The sequence below is a fragment of the Phyllostomus discolor genome, chromosome 4 (genome assembly GCF_004126475.2).
Source record: "Phyllostomus discolor isolate MPI-MPIP mPhyDis1 chromosome 4, mPhyDis1.pri.v3, whole genome shotgun sequence".
NCBI classification, from domain to species: domain Eukaryota; kingdom Metazoa; phylum Chordata; class Mammalia; order Chiroptera; family Phyllostomidae; genus Phyllostomus; species Phyllostomus discolor.
The window spans coordinates 195,507,480-195,528,604 of NC_040906.2; the positions used below are offsets into that span (position 1 = coordinate 195,507,480).

A 21,125-nucleotide genomic window follows, 5' to 3' on the forward strand; every position below is an offset into this window, starting at 1 on the left:
GAAGCCCCACAGGAAACTACATTTCCCGAAATCCCTCAGCCCCAGTCGTTGTTGGTTTGCCAATTGTTGTTGAAGGCCTGTCAAGACAACCAATAGTATGACGATAATTTACCTAACCTGGGGAGAAGGCGGCCAATCATAGAGAAGAGGGCGGGCACTCTGAATTGGATTTAGAAAGCCCTGAGCGAGCTCTTCTGTGGCTCTTCGCAGGACCCTCTAGGGCGATGAATCAGTTAAACCGGTAGAATGTCCTTTCTCCTAACTCCCAACCCCACGAGTTAAAATTGGTCTTTACGAGCTTTTATCACTCCTTAGGTTTTCCCTGGTTTCCAGTTTTTCCACATTCTTCCTAATCAAATACCTACGCTTCCTATCCACCTTTTCTTGTTGAAAGCACTCTCCGGGAGGGTACCTGCAGTTTGAATCTGTCTACCTTTTCAAACTTGAACCAGACATTTGTCTCCAAGCATCTAAGCGAGATTGTTCAGGGAAGCAGCGGAAAGATCCGAGCAAAATCTTCACTTTTCCTTCCTTTTCCTTGCAAGAGTGGAGAAGCTACTGGAGATTACTTAATGAATAATCAGCGTTAGAGGCGGACTGAAGGCTCTGAAATGAGTGACAGCGCGGTGTTTACTTGCACCCTCGCTCCCGCCCCCATCCACACCCACCGTAGCGTGCAGACAGAATCCAGGAGTGGCGAGTCACTGGTCGCGGCAGACGCCCAGCCCTGGAGCGGTACTCCTTCGGTAGTCTATTCCATGCTAGCAGCTAACTGCCGCGGCCACACTTTAATGCCACCAATAGTTTTACAAAAGAATTCATTTTTTCCCATCTAGGTTTATCTCCTTTTCTAGTACCTTTGTGTTTGCCATCCTCTTGCCACAGACACAGTCGCTGTCAAGACGCAGTTTTTCAAATACCAAATCCAAAACAAAGCCCATCAATAAAGCAGCAACACTAAAATTGCAGCCAGCGGCCCGGAGTGTGTACATCTTTATAAGGGTGAGAACATAAATCCCCACTTTAAAAACCGAATTTGAAATAAATGTTTCCTGCTGCGTATCAGTCAACATTTTTACTATCCCAGCTGCAGGAGCAGCAGCTGCGTATACTCCAGCAGGGCGACCGGGGTGGGAGAAATTTAGCCGTGGTCTGGGATTTTCGCAGAGGATAATTTAAGCCCCAACTCCACTCCCGCGGAGGAGGGGGACAGGGGGTTTGCAGTGGGCGTGCGCATGCTCAGCAGCTCCGCTCCGCGGAGGCCCAGCTGCCGCCGCCACCACCGCGGCGGGCGCTGTAACCGCGGCTGCCGCTGCTGCTGTTCGGGGCGGGCGTTGGTGCCGTGTGCCGAGGCTCCTGCTCGGGCGAGGGGGAGCGGCCGGGCGGGACCGCGGGCGGCGCCGGCGCCGGAGGAAGGCAGCCGGGGCTGTGAAGGAGCGAGGGCGGGTGGGTCCGGCGGCGGGCGAGCGAAGCGGAGAGCGCGGGCACCCACCCCGGGCGCCCTACGTGCGATGCCGAGCGGGCAGCGGCGCTGAGCAGCAGCGGGGAGGCCGAGAGGCGGCCGCGGAGCCGGCGACTCCGGGGAGCAGGAGGAGCCGCAGGAACCGGAGGAAGCGCCGAGGGACTGCGGGGTCGGGGCGGGCGAGGAGCGGCGGGGCCACCCGCCATGGACGCGGCGGCGGCGACGGTGGCGGCGGCGGGGGCGAGCCGGGGCGGCGGCGCGGCGGCGCACAGTCAGCCCGCGGCCAGGTGAGGCTGGGCAGAGCGGGCTCTGGGCGCCGCCGCCACTGCTGAGCCGCCGGGCTGCGGAGCGAGGCGGCGGCGGCGGCCTCGGAGGAAGAGGGGTCGCCGCCCGGGGTTCGGGTGACCGCCGCTTTCTCGTCGTCGTCGTCGTAGTATTTCCTGTTCGGATTACCTTCTGCTTCTCCCCAGCTGCTCCTTCCCCTCTCACTCCCACTCACCCCCACACCTCCGCCGGAGCTGCCCTCGGCCCGGGCTCGTTCCTCCCGCCCGCGGACTCCGCTCGCCGCCCCTCTCTCGGGCCGCGGGGGAGCCCGGCCGAGACCATGAGGAAATTCAACATCAGGAAGGTGCTGGACGGCCTGACCGCCGGCTCGTCCTCGGCCTCGCAGCAGCAGCAGCCGCAGCAGCATCCGTCCGGGAACCGGGAGCCTGAGATCCAGGAAACGCTCCAGTCCGAGCACTTTCAGCTCTGCAAGGTGAGCGGAGCGTGCAGCCCGCGAAATTTGGGGTCGTTTTACGGGGGACCTCTCGGGCTTCGCAGGGGAGTCCCGGGGAATAGAGCGCCAATAGTAACCGTATAGCGAATAAAGGGCTCGCTCCTCCTCTAGCAAACATTTGCTTGGTGGGTTATTTTGGAGATTGACATCATCTTACACCTTGTTGTTGATTTCCCTCCCCCCCTTCACATGCAGCAATCGTTCAGGGTTACTTCCAACTTCTGTTGATCTTTAATTCATATTCTTCGTTAACGATCTTACAGCTTTTAGAGTCAAGTGTTTTCGTGTAATTCACCAACTTCGAAGTTTCCTTTGGAAACAGTGTCTGATGAATGTTTATCAAATACCCAAACCTGTTCAACGAGATATCCGCTCATTACTTTGTCTTTTAGAATGTGGTAGGAGGCTTTAACGTAGGAAATCTCAGGGCCCTCTTACCTTTGCTTAAAAAGTTAGTACTGTGATTTTTGCCTGCTAGTGGCACGACAGTTGCCATAGCGGTATGTAATTCAGAAAGAATGATGCAGCGAATTAAATCAGCAGCTGCTCCATGATAAATACAAACTTCGTATTAATAATACCTGCCTTCCTCATAAATACCATGCTTTCATATGTTAGAGTTTCTTAAAAGTATGTAGGTAACACTTTTTTTTTGCTCGAATGCCTTAAAATGATCAAGAATTTTGTAGCAAAATGCAAAAATGTGTTGTACTTACTCTGTTGTAATTGCAAAACGTTGGGATAGATGTTTGAGAATTTGCTTGACTGAATCCTTGGCTAGTGTATACGACAGCTTTTCCTTAGAAGTACTTGGGTTCGAATCCAAATAAAGTGATGAAGCTATCACACTCGAAATAATACATTAATTGCATTTTTAAATGAATTTATAGAATTTTTGACCACTGTGAACTTAGTAATTTGGTCTCAGACATAATAATATAGAATATAAGAATTTTTTCTTTATAAAATGCCAGTATTATGGAAAAGCAGAAATTACAGTGTAATACTGGAATAGATTGTTTTGTTTGTTTCATGTTCTATACCAGTAAGTTTTGTTTGTCAATATAGATTTCATAGTTTTTTTTTTAAAGCAGTAAGCACACATATAGGTGTTTTGTATCAATTATAATTGGCTCTAGATTCTAATGCCTTTATTGACTTTTCTGTTTTTAAATTCTGCTTGCTGCCCTGGTTGGTGTGATGTCACTTGTCCGTGCCTAGACTGTTCGCCATGGATTTCCCTACCAGCCCTCAGCCCTGGCCTTTGATCCTGTACAGAAGATCCTGGCGGTGGGAACTCAGACTGGTGCTTTAAGGCTGTATCCTTCCACTGAATTTCATTTTTTAAACTTTTACTGTATTCTCCCCAGTCCTGCTGTGATGCTGATTAGTCGTTGTTCTTGTTTAATTCCAAAGAAATGTTCGGGTAGATATTATGGGAAATCATGTGGTATTGGCTCTTCTCGAAATTATAAATACATTCAGGTTTTATTGTTCTTACAATCTTTGTTGGCTCTCAGTTTATAGTAGCTAAACATATACACATAGAGTTCTAAAGTTTTACCGTCTTTGCTAAGAGCTAGAAGTTTCTAAGGGGCATATATCTGCTTATACTAGTAGTCTGTTGAATGGAGTATGTTAAGGACCAGGTTTAAAGACAGTAGCACAGGGTATGTTTTAATTGTTTTTTTAACAATTGTGTGTGGTTGATGTTGAACTTATGACCTATTATTCTAATTAGAAGTTGAATTTGGCTGTTTCTGACTTGTCCATCTAGAAAAATCAATAGAAGACAAATGTCTTAATTTTATATAGCTAGTTATGAAAGGTTGCTATTTCGAGAAGTTACAGAGCATTTTCTTAGCATAATGCACATAGATAAGTGTACTCTTCTTGGTGTTTTCCTTTTGTAGTCTGCATTTGTTATGTATGTATAAAAACTGTTGGGTTAGCAGTATTCTGAAGTATTTGAATAGAGAATTATTTTTCCTGGTTGTGCATGAACTAGAGTAGAAGTTTTGTCATAGCCTATTATTTTCCAAATACCTACTCAGTCTTTAAGATAATTTTTTTAGTCTGAACAATGCAGACTGTGTCTCATTTCCTCTTATAAAAACTAACTTAAAATGTGTTTGCTTTTACAATGACATCGAACCATCTCAACCTAAATACCCTATTTTGAAACTTAAACATAAGAGTTTTAAAAGAAAATACCATGTTTGGTCATTTGTAGGATATCTGCTTTCTATGTGTTACTGAAGTAATATGTTGTTAGTAATAGAGAAAATTCACTAGACATTACTATTGTCAAAACAAACAAATGGTGGGTGGGGGGGGAGCTTTTTACCACTTACACCTGGCTCCTGATGGGGGGCAGAGAACCTGCATTCAAGTTAAACATGTGCCTTGCTTTTTCCTTATAATTTTATAAAATCTTCATTTCAAAGAAGTACTGTATATGGTATTAGGATATGCTAAAGTTTCGTTTGATATCAGTATGCCCTCTTCAAAATGATCATAAAAGGTTTTTCAGATGGGCCATTGAACTCTTACTAAGTGAAGTCCCACATCCATAGCAAATATCAGTAATGCAATCATACCTATTAAAATGATAATGTCTGACCAGCCAAGATCCAAATCAGGGAATTTCTAAATTGTTTGTCTAAAGGGCTCTTACCCAAACATCTGAATAGTTCAGACTACAATATTTTTGGCTTAAATTGTCCAGAGCTTTTTATTCCTAAACCAAATGATCAGTGCCTTCTCGCTTAGGATTCCTATTGGTAGTCTTGTGAAGATGGAAATAAAGTTAATTTCTGTCGGTGTAGGTACTGAGTGTTTAGTAAAACTCTGGAGTGACAAAATTAGTGTATTGTTGGATCTAGATGGCTGTTTAGAACTGAATGCTGATTTTTTTTTGTTGTTGTTCCCAACGAAGGTATATCATCACTGGACTAAAAGCAAAAAGTTGAATTAAATCAATTATTTTAATGTGATTTTGCTTTTCTTTTAAATAGGCTGAATTTTTACAATTTTCCCAATGCAGTCTCAATTTTGTCACGGTAAATAACTTTCCTTTTTCTTTTAACAGCCAATGTATCCCTTTTGTAATTTAATGTAATTATAAAGGGAGTACCACTAGCAAGGCTGATTTTATAAAACATACTTTTCTTAGACAGGACCTTTACCCCTACTGCTTTTGAGTAATTAGCAAGTTGACACAAGGGAGGAGTAGAAATGTTAGGCCTAAGGCTAATTGCCAAATAAAAGCAAGGATCAATTGTCCAAAACCATTACTTGTGTATGACTTTCGCTTATACACATTTTTTAAACAGTTAAATACTATATGAGTGTAAATAAATTTGTAATTATACTTTACAGTTAGACTACTTTTTTTTTTTAGAACCTGTATTACTGATTTAGAATTAAGTCAGGAAAACTATTTACCAAATATCTATTTTCCCTTTTTTGAGATTTCTATGAACATTCCAGAGTAGTAAATTGGTTTGTCTATCAGTAATACCACTAGTCATTCCTTCTGTTAAGTTTATGTAGATCAGTTTTTAAGCTGTATTTATTATGGCCTTGACTTACAGAAAATGACTAAGACCTTTTTATTTTTACCTAATTTCCACATGTGTGAGTTAAGATATGTTATTCTCTCTCTTCTTTATTTTCAAAGGTAGACAACTAAAATTTTAGTTTCTGATGTCATAGCTCCATATTGATAACAATATGCAGAATTATTAAAGATTAATCCTGTGGCCCTTGCTCTTTATGTTTTTCTTTACTGAAATTGGTTTCTTCTTATATTAGACACTTGTAGCCCGTAATGTGGTTGTCCTAGAAGGTATCTTTAGAGAAGAAATATGCTTCTAGATAAAGTTTTTTAATTGTTGAGCAGAAATGAGGAGATATATTCAGAGGTAGAATTGGGCCATTGTAATTCGAAATGCATATCTGATTTGACTAATGGAAGGTCTTCCTAAATTTGGGGGGACTAAACTGTATTAATCTACTTTGAGATTAAGAAAAACATGAAGAAAGTTGCATCTGATATCTCTTATTTGTAGACAAGAGTTGGTGAAAATCTGAGTCCTTAAGTAATATCTAACTAATAATGAGACAGTGTAAATTTTATGGATTTGCTGCATTAATATATAGCAGATGACTGAGATGTTACTTATAAACATGCTTTATGTTCAGTCTTCCTGGCTTCTGGAGAGAATATGAAGTGGGAATGTACTTACTGATAGGAAGCAGGAAAGCTTATTTTAAATAATTCATATTATTTAATTATTTTCATTCTCTTTTTTGCCATGTACAATTTGATTCTTATGAATAATCTAGGGATCAAAAACTATTGGGACAATAGGGAATATAGTCAATAATGTTGTAATAACTATGTCTGGTGTCAGATGGGTACTAGACTTATTGGGATGATCACTTTGTAAGTAACATAAATGGCTCACCACTATGTTGTACACGTGAGACTAATATATGTCAACTGTAATTTTAAAAATTTAAAAAAAGTTTAAAAACTAATGGGATATAACAATCTCATTATTTATTCCCTTATGGACAAGTAAAAGGGGGACAGAGCTTCTAATTGAAGAATGAAGGCGCATCCAGTAATATACCTTGGAGTTTATTTAACAAGCATTAATTAACTGTTAACATTAGAATACAGATTGTGGCCTGAATTCTGGTTCTTGTCAATAAAGAATTATGTGTACTTGAATTAGGGTTTTTTTTTTAAAAAAACCCTAATTTTTTAAAATGAAACCCTTCATTGTTTAAAATGAAGGTGCTGTATTAGATGATGATTTCATTGAGAGACAGTTTTGTGATTCCCAAGTAGCTATACTATATTCATAAATGTGAGTATTCAAAGGAAATGAAAATGTGATTTTTGCCTTCAAAAAGTTTCCAGTCCTAACTAAAGGACTAGAACTAGATAAACATAATTGATATTAACAAATTATTTAGTAGTTTACTGACACTGTGCAAAGTTAGATTACAGGGAAATTAATTGCATTTGGTGACATTTATACTCACTAGTAGATAAGGATTCTGAATGGCAGAGAGGAATGAGTGGAAAATTATTCTAGGCAGACAGTGTGGGTAGAATTAGAGAAAAGGGAATTATCGTAATTTAGAGGAATATTAAGAGGCTCCTTAGAATAGTGATCCTAATTGAGTTGGGGAGAAATAAGGAGCCATTTGGTAGAGCACTTTGAATGTTAACCTGGGGTTACCTGGGTGTTACTGAGGAATCACTGTAGTTACATAAGAGATGCTGACAGAAGGAGAGTGTGATTTAGGATGATTATTGGGGCAGTGATGTCATGGAGGAAAAGAACAGACTAAGTGAAACTTCAAATGTAACCGTTAACACATATGGTCAGTAAAATGGATATAAAATGGGATAGTAGAATGGGAATTGGAGAAGGACTTGATGACTCTTGTTACATAACATCTTAAAAGGAGTAACTAAAGGTGATAAAAAAATTTGCAAATATACTGAGGAAATTACAAGACAGACATGGAAAACTTGGTAGGGAAGGTGGCAAAGTACCAGTAATAATTTGCACTTGCCATCTTTTACTTTGGTCATATTGCCATTTTGAGAAGGTAGCCTAGACTGCTTATGTTAGCATGAGAATTTGGTAAGCTTTTGCATTTGATTTCCTTGATTTTGTTATTGAATTGGACTCATTCAAAGCCACGATTAGCTATTTGGCAGTGTCCATGTATCCTAGTCAGTGTCTCTCAGTAGTGGGAGCATTTTGGGGCTGGATTATTCCGTGAGTTTATCCAGCGCATGGCAGGCCATGTAGTATCCCTTGTCCCACCTGCTGAATGTCAGGGCTGCTCCTGCTGTCAGTGTGGCAGCCCACGCTCCCCCACAGCCTTCCTGGGGCCCTTGGTGAAGAACCTCTGCACTTAGCCCGGGTTCTTCAGTTAAAAAGGAATAATAACCCGACCTAGCTCATGACGTTAACATAAAGGATTAAATGCAGTAACGTGTACCTGTAGTTTTTAAGACCACGCAGGGACAGTTTTGGTGAACATTCAGTATCATTGTTACTAATGAGATTTTTTTCTGTGATTTTAATTTTCAGGGCCTTCTTTTGTTTTAGCAAATAACTGTTGAGAGGCACTGTGTAGAAAGGCCTTAACTTCATTTATTTTTATAGCTGATGCAGTTTTTGAGTAAAAGATCTAAAAAGTATTGTTTTTCTCTTTAAAGTGTGGCTTTAAAATGACTGTTATTCTCAGCCACAAGTTTGCAAAATATTTAGATGTAATCAAGTCATGTGAAAGTTTCTTACACATAGATGATAAATAGATGATTGTTTAATAATTTGGCACTTGTAAGATAACATTAGAATGTTTGAATGCTGTTTATTAATTTTATTTTAGGAAACAAAATATTGGGAAAAGGACTTAGAAATACGACTTTCGTTCAAAATAGTTAAAAGTGAAACAGTATATTTAGCTTGAATTTAGCCAGATTTTTATCTATTCTTCTGCCCTGCCAACCTTTCTGTTCAGAGAAGAAAGCTAGTCAGTCATTTGGAATTCTAGCTGTAGAGGAGAAATGGAGAAATAAGGACTTTGCATTACTTTTACTTCTCAACTCTTAACTCTTCTTTTAAGAGGACTTTGGATAAAAGCAAGAATGAGGACTGTGTCAGCTGTAGGTTGTGATTCTCGGCATGGATTACCGCAGCAGGAGGGGTAGACACAGTTACTTTAGAACCCACCAGAAGTGATGTCGGCCTGGAAGCAGTTATTTTGCAATGAATTCCTTGTGGAGGGAAACAATGTGTGATAAAATCTGAATGGAATCGAAAAGGGGTATGTTAATTATTACGGAATCAGGTCTGTGCTTGTTAAGCCTTTCTGCTTTAAGTAAGATGAGTTCCCCCGCCCCCACCCGTTTGGTATTCTCTGTTTTTCATTTGTTTTTCAGTATAATTTGCTTTTAAAATTATAATCTGACAGTGCCATTCTGAAGGAAAAAGGTAACGGGATTTTGGAGAAATTACTTTAACATTAGATGATTTGTGTTCTAGTTGTCAGATTAACTTTGGATAAGCCAACTAAAATCTCTGGGCTTCTGTTTTTTCCTCCGTAAAATGAGGAAACTGTAATGAATGATTTCCAGGAGTTCCCAAAACTCTAGTATCTAGAGTTTCTTTTTCAGTGAAGGATTTGGGAGTGCTCTGGACCGTTTCGTCTAGAGTGGGCTCTTGACGGGTGGTTCCAAGTGCCCTTTAAGGAGGAGGGAGTTTTGGACTCCTCCCGCCGTGGGTCCCTGCACTTGGTGTCTGTTGACCGCATTCATAATCCAAGTCAGTAGTTCAAGTGCGAACCTTTTCTACAAAAGAGAGAAGGGAAAACCTTGGGAAAAACACTTTCTTGTTGATGAAACAACGCATATTGAATACTGAGATGGTGTGTTGTTGCTTGTTTTTGTAAGGTAGCCCCCCCCCTTAGCCATTGGAGATCTGTTCCAAGGCCCCCAGTAGATGCCTAAAACCCAGTGTCATACCAGACCCTGTGAGTACTATGGTTTTTCATATACACACATACCCTATGATAAAGTTTAATTTATGTTACAGTAAGAGATTAACAGCAATAACTAACAATGGAATACAACAGTGTACCAATACACTGTAGTAAAAGTTATGTTAATGTGCTCTCTCAAAATATCTGATTGTACTGTACTCACCCTTCTTTATGACTGTGTGAGGTGATACAGTGCCTGTGTGATGAGATGACGTGAGGCAGTGATGGAGGCATTGTGACCTGGTGTCAGGTGCGAGATTTTATCACAGTCCTCAGAACAAGTGCACTCTTTAAAATTTATGAATTATTTTAGAACTTTCCATTTAATATTTTGGACCACAGTTGACCCATGGGTAATTGAAAACACTGAAAGCAAAGCCACAGATGAGGAAATCTGGGACTTTTAAAAATATTAATGAAGTTTCCTTTCTTGAGTGTTAATGATCAAGATGTCAAATTAAAGTAAAATTACTGAAAAATAATAACTGGGTCCCTAATTACTTGATTTTACAAATTTTTATGTAAGAGATTTAGTGTAGAGACTATCTTCCTTCAGTTGCTGGTACATAATTTGAGTGCTAAATTTGTTAATTGTATAGTAACTTGGAATAGTAGTAACCGCCAATGCACATGTAAATAATTGGACTATAGGGGTGAGCATCACTAAAGAAAAGATAAAGGCAAAGATAACCACAGCTTAACTTCAAGCACTGGAAGTGACACATTATTTACAAGATGAAAATTAGTAATCAGAGTGTCAATATTGATTTGTTTTGTAGTGTGTAAGTGAGAATTTCCTGTCCTGATTTGGCATACTATCATCAAAAGGTATACTCAGTATTTTAGGATTGCAGATTAATAAAATTTTTTGGTTTGACCTAAACAGTTGTCCATCTGTTGAAGCATATAACAGAATGACAGAGAAAAGATCATTTTACTATGATTTACTATGTCTTACCTTTTATATTTGAATGCCTTTTATTAAGATAGGTTTTAAACATAATCTAGTGCTACAAAACTTTTTGGGAAGCAAAACAAAGTGTTGACTTGATTTCTATGAAATACAGTTTATAAAACTGTAATCATAAAAGCCTGTTCATTAAAAAGTACTTGAAACATCTCTCTTCCCTTAGTCACATGTGAAGTGAGTCATTCTAAGGAAAAGAAATAGTATCTTCCTATTTAATTACTCAGACTTCTTCCAATAAAGATGTTCAGGCTTCTACATAATTAACATTGTATATTGATTTGAACCCATCTCTAATTTTTATTTGCAATAGTAAAGAAGAAAGTGATCTTTATATATCAGTATTATAATTTTTAACATTTTTGGAAGAATTGAATATCTAGAAGTCATCTACTTTTGGATTTCACAATCCTAATTGCTTTAATCTCTCATATTCCTGTGTTTCATTTTAAAGAAGTTTTGGCTCTATTCACAGTGTACCCTTTTTTCTTGTCCTTCTTGAGCTGTGCGTGGAAGGTAGACTGAGAGGGGAGGCAGGAGAAAGAATTGTTGTCACCATTTATTCCTCATTACTCAGTGTGTCCCAGTGTAGCATGTCTTCAGTGATTTTTCTCTTCCTTTTTTAAATTTAATCTTTATTATATTTTTGCCATTACTATTTAGTCCCCTTGTATACTCCTCCCCACAGCGATCACCACACTGTTGTCAATGTCCATGAGTCCTTTTTCCTCAATCCCTCCACTCCCTACCCGCTCCCACCCAGAGCTGTCAGCCTGCTCTCTGCCTCTGAGTCTGTCCGCACTTTCCTTTTTAGTTCAGTTTCTTCATTAGATTCCACATATGAGTGAAATCATATGGCATTTGTCTTTCTCAACTGGCTTATTTCACTCGGCACCGTGTTCTCCAGGTCCATCCATGCTGTCGAAAAGGATGAAATTTTCTTTTTTTCCAGCTGAATACTATTCCATTGTATAAATGTTCCATAGATGTTTTATTCACTTATGTACTGATGGACACTTAGGCTGCTTCTGTATCTTGGTGATTATAAATAATTGCCGCAGTGAACATAGGGGTGCTGATGTTCCTTTAAATGCCATTTGGCCCAGTGATCCCACTTCTGGGAGTATATCCAGAGGAACCCAAAACACTGCTTATGTCCAGAATACGTTTTTCCCTGTTAAAGTAATTCTTGTTTTAAATTCCAGTGCCTTTGTCTTTGTGATGCACGTTTGTTTTAATTCCATCTCTGCTCCCACCCATGTAACCGTGTTTTTCTTAATTCAGCATTTAAGATCTAATACATTACTATTCTTTAATATCATGTAGATGTTAAATGTCTAAAATTAAATCTTTTAGAAGGTATAGGTATAATGTCGACTGGTATTTTCTTTCAAATGAGCTGTTGGAAATGTTACAGCATATGAGAAGATTCAGTGTGGGGTCCAAAACAATCAGAAGCAGGCTGTACCCTCTGCCTTAGCAAGGGTCCAGAGACCAGACAATAGTCAGTATATACTTACAAAATCAAAACAAAGAGCATGCAACTCTTAAATGATCAATTTACTGTATCCTCTACTAAAGGTGATATTGAAGGAGGGTGGGTGTGTGCATACATTTAAAGTAATGAAGATCTAAGTCTGTAGTTCATTAGTCAGCAACTTTTTCTGTAAAGGGCTAGGTAGCAAGTAGTTCGGCTTTATCGTCTCTGATGCAACAATTCAGCTCTGCCAGTGTACCACAAAAGCAGCCATAGACAATATGTCAGGAAGGAATGATGCATATTTTAATAAGACTTGAGTTATAAAATTAGGCAGTAGGTTGGATTTCACAAACAAGCCAGAGTTTGCCAGTGCCTGCTTTAGTTTATCATTCGGCCTTGCTTTTAAATTGTATGTGGAGACGAATGTTCAGAAAGGAATTAGTACTGATTGTTTATAATATCATAAATTACACATCAGTTTAACTTTTAGTCATAAATAGAAAAATATTTTAAGAAACAGTAATGCTCAGTGGCACATAGTGCCACAGTATGCCAAGTAAAATTTTCCTAAGTATTTTTTGATCCTGTGAAAGAGGCATTATTTTTCTTGTGAATTCTAATTGATGTGTTAATAAAGTTAATTAGACATTCTTTAGGGGAATTTCAGTGATCAATTATGTTGAAGTTTTCAACTTGTTTGAGACCTCTCCTTTCTAATTTTAATTAAAAATGTATTTTCATTTGTAGATTTTTCTAATATTTTCATTACTATTACATAGGTATATTGATATAATTAGATAATTCACTTTTTACAAGCATTTTACAAAAATATTGTGATTTCTTAGATGTCTGCAAATGTTGATAGAAATAATTCATTTTCATTTGTGGAAGAAGACCTGAAAAATAAATAACATATTTATTTAAAAAATACATTGCATTAGTATATTTTTACATTTAATGTATTTTTTACATTTTTATATTTGCATTTAAATGTAAAAAATACATTTAAAAAGTTGTAAAGCTCCTAGAAACAAATTCAGGTGCATCGTTATCTTCTTTAGAGTCAGATACATTGCATTTCCCCTTTGGAAAGAATGTACGTGGTATTTTAATTGGAAACTGAAATTTTATCTACTTTTTGAAAAAATTTATCATTGCTCAGTGTTTGCATCATTTTCCAGTGGCAGTGCATGTAGATATAATTTTATTCAGTAAATAAGGCTGATTCCTATTTAATTCCATTTCTCCAGCTGATGTTAGTCCTTTTGGAAGTTGTTATATAAGAAAAATAAATGAAAGATGACATACCGGGCTTATTTCTTTATATTTATTTGTTCTATGATTTAAAAATAAGCACTAATCTACAGTAAGTTAGATTCCCTTAAAATGAGGGGCAGTATAAAGGTTTTTATCTAAAAACAGTTAAATTTTTGGTTTTATGATCATCTTAAAAATTAAGGGTTGCTTAACATGTGACGTTATTTATAAAATACGTATAGTCTTAGAACCTATATGGTAGTTACTGTTAAATACCAAGGTTTTGGTTTTTAAATTAGAGGTATTTGTATTACAGTTTTTGCATGTGTATTTCTTTAAGCAAATGCTATCTAGAACTTTGACACTTTTCCCTGTGAGGTTGTCTGTTGAAGAGTGATTAATCCTACCATTTCGTAAAAGTACATAATCTTTCCTTGTAATAGCAGTACCTCTGCTTTTTCACAGCAGTGCTCTGCCAAGGGTGACTATAAATCTGGTGGCATCAGCTATTGCAGTACTTTCTGCTAAATTGCTTTCCTTTTGTGCATTTTTCCTTTTTGTCTTTTGAAAGGAGAAAAAGTGTTAAAAAAGACTTTTCCATCTATTCAGTCTTTGTACTGTATTTTTCATAATGTGTCATATTTTTCTTTTAAGATTCACTTTATCATACTTGAGAAAAGAGCTTAGCCATTAAGCATCTGAGAACGGATGCTGAAATAAAAGATTGTTTTCACTTGTCATGTGAGAACGTATGTTCCTTCTTGTGTCTTTAACCCATACCACTATTATTTATGACCATATTTCTTAGTAGACTGGGCAAGTGGTTCATTTAAAAGTATATTTATGTATCAAAAGCTATTTTAAAGAATTGCCTGTGATAAATACAATTCATTTTGATCCCTTTAGTCCTAGTCCTAACTCCAAAACAGTAAATAATAAGAATTAATATTTTTCAACTGATCTTGTTTATAAATAATCAAAAAATCTGCCCTGGCTGGCATGGCTCAGTGGATTGAGTGGACTGTGAAGCAAAGGGTCGCTGGTTCGATTCCCAGTCAAGGCATATGCCTGGATTATATGCCAGGTCCCCAGAAGGGGGCATGCAAGAGGCAATCACACATAAATGTTTCTTTCCCTCTCTTTCTCCCGCCCTTCCTCTCTCTCTAAAAATAAATAAATAAAATCTTTAAAAAAATAATAAAAAAATCTAATTCAAAATGATAGTGGAAGAGGTAACTAGAGGCCTATTTCAAACCAGTTGATACTATAGTGATATATTAATCTAGATGCTGCAATTACTTTTGTATTGATGTTCATTTCATATGAAAAGATAGCTGTTGATTGACATGATTTTTAAAATACCATTGGCCACTAATTGTAAAATGTTACAATAATGTTAAGAAAATTTTAAATGTTGAGCTATGCATTCTTCATGGTTAATGTTAGCATTTTGTCTTTTTTTTTTTTTTTTTTTTTTTTACTGTAGAAATGGTGCATGTTATAGCTTGGTTTATATAGCAGACTAGTAAAATGTCAGAATTGTAAGTCAGCAGTACAAATTATGTCCACAGCTAGCTTAATTTCTTAATATGCTATTTTTAATGGACTTTATTTTTAGGACGGTTTTGGGTTCACAGCATAGTTGAGCAGAAACTACAGAGACCTCCCACATGCCCCTGCTCCCACTGGGCATAGCCTCCCCCATTATCAACATTCCCTACCGGAGTGGTGCGTCTGTCACAACTAATGACATGTCATAATCATTCAGAACTTACATAGGTCTTGACAAATGTATAACATGTGTCCACCATTGCAGTATCATACAGAATTCTGTAATTTTATTCCCTTAAGAACCCCTGTGTTCCACCTTTCATTTGTCCCTCCTCCCTAACTAACCTGTAGTAACCAGATTGTTTTACTGTCTTCACACTTTTGTCTTTTTTGCAGTGTAATGTAGTTGGAATCATGTAGTATGTAGCCTTTTCACATTGGCTTCCTTTACATAGTAATATGAATTTAAGTTTCCTCTGGGTGTTTTCATGGCCGATAGCTCATTTCGTTTTAGTGCTAAACAATACTTCATTGGATGTACCCCAGTTTATTTGTCCATTCACCTACTGAAGGACACCCGGGTTGTTTCCAAGTTTTGACAATTATGGAAAATGTGGCTCCAAACTTCTGTGTGCAGGTTTGTCTGTGTATATGAGTTTTCACCTCCTTTAGGTAAATACCAAGGAGTGTGATTACTAGACAGTATAGTATCTTTAGTTTTCAAAAAACTGCTAAACTGTCTTCGAAAGTAGGCATGCCGTTGTGCGTTCTTACCAGCAGTGAACAAGAGTCCCTGTTACTGCACATCATAGTCAGCATTTGGTGTTGTCAGTTCTGGATTTTGGCTGCTCTCGTGGGTTTGTGGTGGTATCTTTTCATTTTAATTTGTGTTTTCTCAATGACTTATGATGTAGAACATCTTTTCATATGCTTATTTGCCATTTGTGTACTCATCTTCTCTGCTGAGGTGTCTGTTAAGATCTGTGACCCATTTTTTAAATAGATTATTCATTTTCTTATTGAATTTTAAATTTTCAAAGAATTCTTTGTATATTTTGGATAGCAGTCCTTTATTACATGTGTCTTTTGCAAGTATTTTTTTCAGTCTATGGCTCGTATTATTCTCTTGACATGTTTCACAGAACACAACTTTTGACTTTTAATGAAGTCCAGTTTATCAATTATTTTTTTCATGGATGATGCCTTTGGTGTTGTATCTAAAAGGTCATTGCCATATGCAAGGTCATCTAGGTTTTCTCCTGTGTTATCTTTAGGAGTTTTATAGTTTTGTATTTGACATTTAGGTCTGCAATACAATTTTGAGTTAGTTTTTTAGAAGGGTATACATTTTGTGTCCAGATTCATTTTTGTGGTAAGGTGTGGGGGGAGAGGGGAAGTGTTCTGTAGTCCTGTAATTAGGTTTTATAATTTTAGTGAGCCTGTGAACTTCACAGGTGCTTCTCAGTCCTCTCCTGCCCCTCCCCTCAGTTCCCAGGTGAGTTAGGATGGCTAGAGCAGGTTGGAATATTGGGTATTGCCACCAAGTCAGTTAGGTGCTGATAAACCCCCATCAGTTTAGGCTGTTGTTAGTTCCTCCTGAGGGCGGACCTTGTTAAGAACTGAATGCTCCAGTACACTTATAAATGGTTGCTTTCCCTCTTCCCAAGCTGGAAGCAGGAGGGGATTTTTCTCAGGTACTCATTGTGAGAACCTGGTGGGGTTCATGCTGGTGAAACTCAGTCAAGCGTGGGTCATGCTGGAGTTTCTAACTCTCAGATTTCTCTACTTTAAGCCTCCAGCAATTCCTCAGTTTACAGTTTAGATTTCCCTACCCAGGCACTGATTCCTGGTTGGTTTATTTGGGTAAGCTGTGGTTCTCTGTATTGGCCTGCTTCTGCAATTGGGGGCACTGATTTGCTCTTGACCTCACTGATGAATCTGAGAATTGCTGATTTTTAGTTTGTTCAGCTTTTTACTTATTGTCAGGGTGGAATGACAACTTTTGAAATACTTATGTGCTGGAAGTAATGTTAACTGGAAGCTAGAAGTCTATGTCAACTTTTATAGCAAAAAAAAATTTTTCAAAAAGACCTTCAAAAAGAGATTTAAAAATTGATAATTGTCAAGTAGTTGAAACTATAGAAAGGGGTACTCAACTGTATTAAGTGTAAATATTATTTGACAAAGGCTTTGTATTGCAAATATATTCAAGGTCATAAAGATACAAAATGAAATATTCTCCACTGTATTAAATTTTGGTAGTGATTGATTAATAAGATCTTGTTTTGAGCATATTCCTATCCAGTTGATTAAAAGCTAGTTCAGATAGAAGTAATAGATTATTAGATTATTTCTAATGGTCTGTCTGATTCTGTAGTATTACTTTTCTCTACTTTAGAAATTCATTAAAGTAAACTAAATTTGTAATGATAATGTTGACAGGTTAAATGGTGTAGAGGGAGTCAGGAAGCAAAGTGACTGTGTGCCCTGCTGTCCCATGCCCCTCCACCCCACTCCCCTGCAGTGGGAACCATTTTCCTCTTCTGTTCATGTTGCTGACTCTATAAAGAAAATGCTTTGCCATTCATTGTTTTTTAAATCATCAACACTAGAAATTATCTTTTGACTTCCTGCTTTGAAAAATGAGTATTTGACTCATGTCTCCCCTCCCAGTATAGTCATGTCACTATGTTTACTTTCTCTGTCTGCGTTTGGAACTTCCCATAACTATTACGGTTAATTCTTTATATTTCCTCCATCAGCTATGCATACTAGCCCTTGGCGCCCCACTTTGTAAAATAAAAATAGTAACCTATCTTCCTTTTCCTTCCTCCTTTCCCACCAATTGTCATGGAGCTACAAGTTGGGAAAACTTGGAGACAAGTAAACTTTTTGTTTGATTCTAGAAGTTAAAAATGCATTAGGACTTTTTTTATTATGATGATTCTTTTTCATTCCGAAGCTAAGTAGTATCCTGTACAAGTACATTTCCTTTCTTGTACAGTTGTCTTCCTCTGCCCGCCTTCTCGGCCTAGACTCACTGGCTGCTTTCATCTCCTGCTTAAATTCCTCAGGCTTCTCCAGGAGCGAGTCACATCTCTGGAGAACCTCTTGTTCTCCTATACTTGTCCTTCCTTAAATCCCCACCTATCATCCCACTTCAATCTGGACCAGGGCTGTTTAGCTGTTTATGTCAGCTGCCTTGCTATGCTGGACTTTTCCTTCATCTTTTACTGGGTTGATTTCTTTATTTCCTGGACCCTGTGTTATTGTTTTTTTTTGTTTATTTGTTTCCTCTTTTGATTAATCAGAACACAGCCTTCAATGGCGTCCTAACACAGTGATAAGATGTCTGAGGTCTTGCATGTCTAAAAAATCTTTCACTAAACTTTTTTAGTGGTTAGATTGAATACAGAGTTGTAAGTTGAAAACTGCTTTATCTCAACTCTGAGGGCATTGCTTCATTGTCTTTGATTGTCTTTACTTTGAGGGTGACCTTTAGTTTGTTGTTTTTTCTTGGTAGCCTCTGGAAAGTCTTCAAGTGTTCACGTGACTGGCTGTAGAGTGATTATTTAGATGTGGGTCTTCTGGGTATTTCCATTTGAAGACTCATATTTAGATGCTAAGTAAAATACATTTTCTTGTTATTTCTTTGATAACTTTTCTTTTTTTGTTAAGTGTTAACATCTAAAATAATCCTTTATATTGTATTTATTTATTTTTTTTATTTTCCAAGTTCTTTATTCATTGTTGGTACTTTTTAAATAGGCTCTTGGAGTAAAGTGATAGCAAACATATTTGTTCAGCTTACCATCTTTATCCAAAGTCTTTTTTTTCCCTAGTTTATAATTGTTGTAATTTAAAATTGGAATCTCCTGAATAATTTTCATCATTATACTTTAAGAATTAATGTATATTGTAAATATTAGATGGAAATATAAATCCTCATGTTTTATTTATATAAAAAGCTGTTTTTTTCCTGTGGGATAGAGATACATCTAAAACCATACTATTTTTTTATATATTAGAAGTTCTTGTTTGCATAAGAGAGTACTGTATTTTTTGTTGTTGTTTTTATCTGTTCAATATTTCCTGTGTTTAAATCTTGAATAAAGTAAAAATTTTTTAAATTGAATGCAGGGCAGAAGGAAATGAGGAGCTTAATTGCAAAAAGGCTCAACTACAGTCTTACTTTTTCCTGTTACTAAGCTGCATTTCATTCAGGTTGCTAATTAAATTCATAAAAGATATTTCATATAAAAGTATATGTAAGAATATAATGTTTTAACTTTTCATTGGTAAGTGTAATCATTTTTCTGCCTTAAATTCAGTCTTTGTTTTTGCCTGTTTATGTGTTTTATTGTTATTTATCATTTCATACAAGCTGATTTTTTGTTTTTTAAATAAGTTTTTTGAGATTTTTACATACCATTAAATTCACCCTTTTAAAGTGTACAGTTCAGTGCTTTTCTTTATAGTCACAGTTATGCAGTTATCAAAACTTCGATTTCAGAACGTTTTCACCATCCCAGTAAGAAACCCCATATCCATTAGCAGTCACTCTCCATTACCTTCTCCACCTGGTCCTTCACAACCACTTACCCACTGCCTATTTCACGGATTTGTCTATTCTGTGCACTTTACATAAATGCAGTCAAACAATATATAGTTTTTGATGACTGGCTTTTACTTTGCATGATGTTTTCAAGTTTTGTCCATATTGTCACATGTATTACTTTATTTCTTTTTATGGCTGAATATTCCATTGTATAAATAGACTGCATATTATTTATTCAGTCATCCCGTATGGGCATTTTGTTTTCCTCATTTTTGGCTATTATGAATAGTGCTGCTGTGAACGTCTGTTTAGAAGTTTTGTGTCTGTGTGTTACCATTTCTCTTTTTTCTATTCCTAGGAATGGAATTGCTGAATCACATGGTAACTCTGTTTAGTGTAGAGGAATTGCCAGCCTGTTTTCCAAAGTGGCGGTACCATTTTACAGACCAACAATAATTGAGGATTCTGATTTCTCTCCGTTATCACCAACCATTGCTACTGTCTGTCTTTTTTATTATAGCTGTTCTAGAGAATTTGAAATGGTATCTCATTGTGACTTTTATTCACGTATCCCTAATCACTAATAACGTTTATCATCTTTTCATGTGCTTTTTTTTATGTGCATATCTTTTGAGAAATGTCTGTTTATATCCTTTCCCTGTTTTTAAATTGGGTTGTTTTTTGTTCTGCTGTTGTAAAAGCTCTTTATGTATACTGGACATTAAATCCTATCAGATATGTGATTCATAGATATTTTCTGTGGATTGTCTTTTTAACTTTCTTGATGGTGTCCTTTGAAGCACAAATGTTTTTGATTTTAACATATCTTTATCTTTTGTTGCTTGTGCTTTTGGTGTTTTGTATGAGAAACCATGCTGTTATCTGAGGTCACAAAGATTTATGTGTACTTCTAAGGGTCTTATATTTGTAGCTCTTAGTTCTCTATTCCATTTCAAGCTAATATTTGTTTATAGTGTGAGCGAGGGGTCCAGATTTATTCTTGTTCTGTAGATAGCCAGTCATCCCAGCACCATTTGTTGAAAAGACTCTGCTGTCTTCATTGAGTGATCTTGATATTGGTATCACAGTCAGCTGATCATATGGGCAGTGTTTCTGGACTTTCAGTTCATTCCATCGCTCTATATAGCTAGCCTTAATGCTAATACCACATGTCTAGATTATTATACCATTGTAGGTTTTGAAATCAAGGAAGTATGAGTCCTCCAAGTTTCTTCTTTTTTGTCAAGATTATTTCTACTATTTTGGGTCCCTCTCATTTCTATATGAATATCAGGATCAGCTTGTCACTTTCTGAAAAAAGCTGGGATTCTGGGATTCAGGTAGAGATTGCCTTAATTTTGTAATCAGTGGTGAATATGGCCATCTTTACATTATTTAATCTTTTGCTTCATGAATATGGGATGTCTTTCCATTTATTTAGATCTTTATTCAATAATGTTTTGTAGTTTTCAATGTACAGTTCTTATATTTCTT

The 21,125-nt window shown here is 37.3% G+C and overlaps 1 protein-coding gene across 7 annotated transcripts in view; it reads left to right on the forward strand.

Annotated features, from left to right (window-relative positions):
- The first annotated feature begins 1,834 nt into the window (after positions 1-1,834).
- STXBP5 (syntaxin binding protein 5) overlaps positions 1,835-21,125 on the forward strand; it is a 131,351-nt gene continuing 112,060 nt past the window's right edge. For 4 of the 7 annotated variants that reach the window (XM_028508813.2, XM_036024859.1, XM_036024860.1 and 1 more), the window contains exons 1-2: positions 1,836-2,219; positions 3,462-3,559. In XM_028508813.2, the coding sequence (XP_028364614.1) occupies positions 2,067-2,219; positions 3,462-3,559 (251 nt within the window). In that variant the 5' untranslated portion in view covers positions 1,836-2,066. Of the gene's footprint in view, positions 2,220-3,461; positions 3,560-21,125 lie in introns of all 7 variants that reach the window. The other 3 variants (XM_028508814.2, XM_036024861.1, XM_036024858.1) reach the window with 2 other exon arrangements.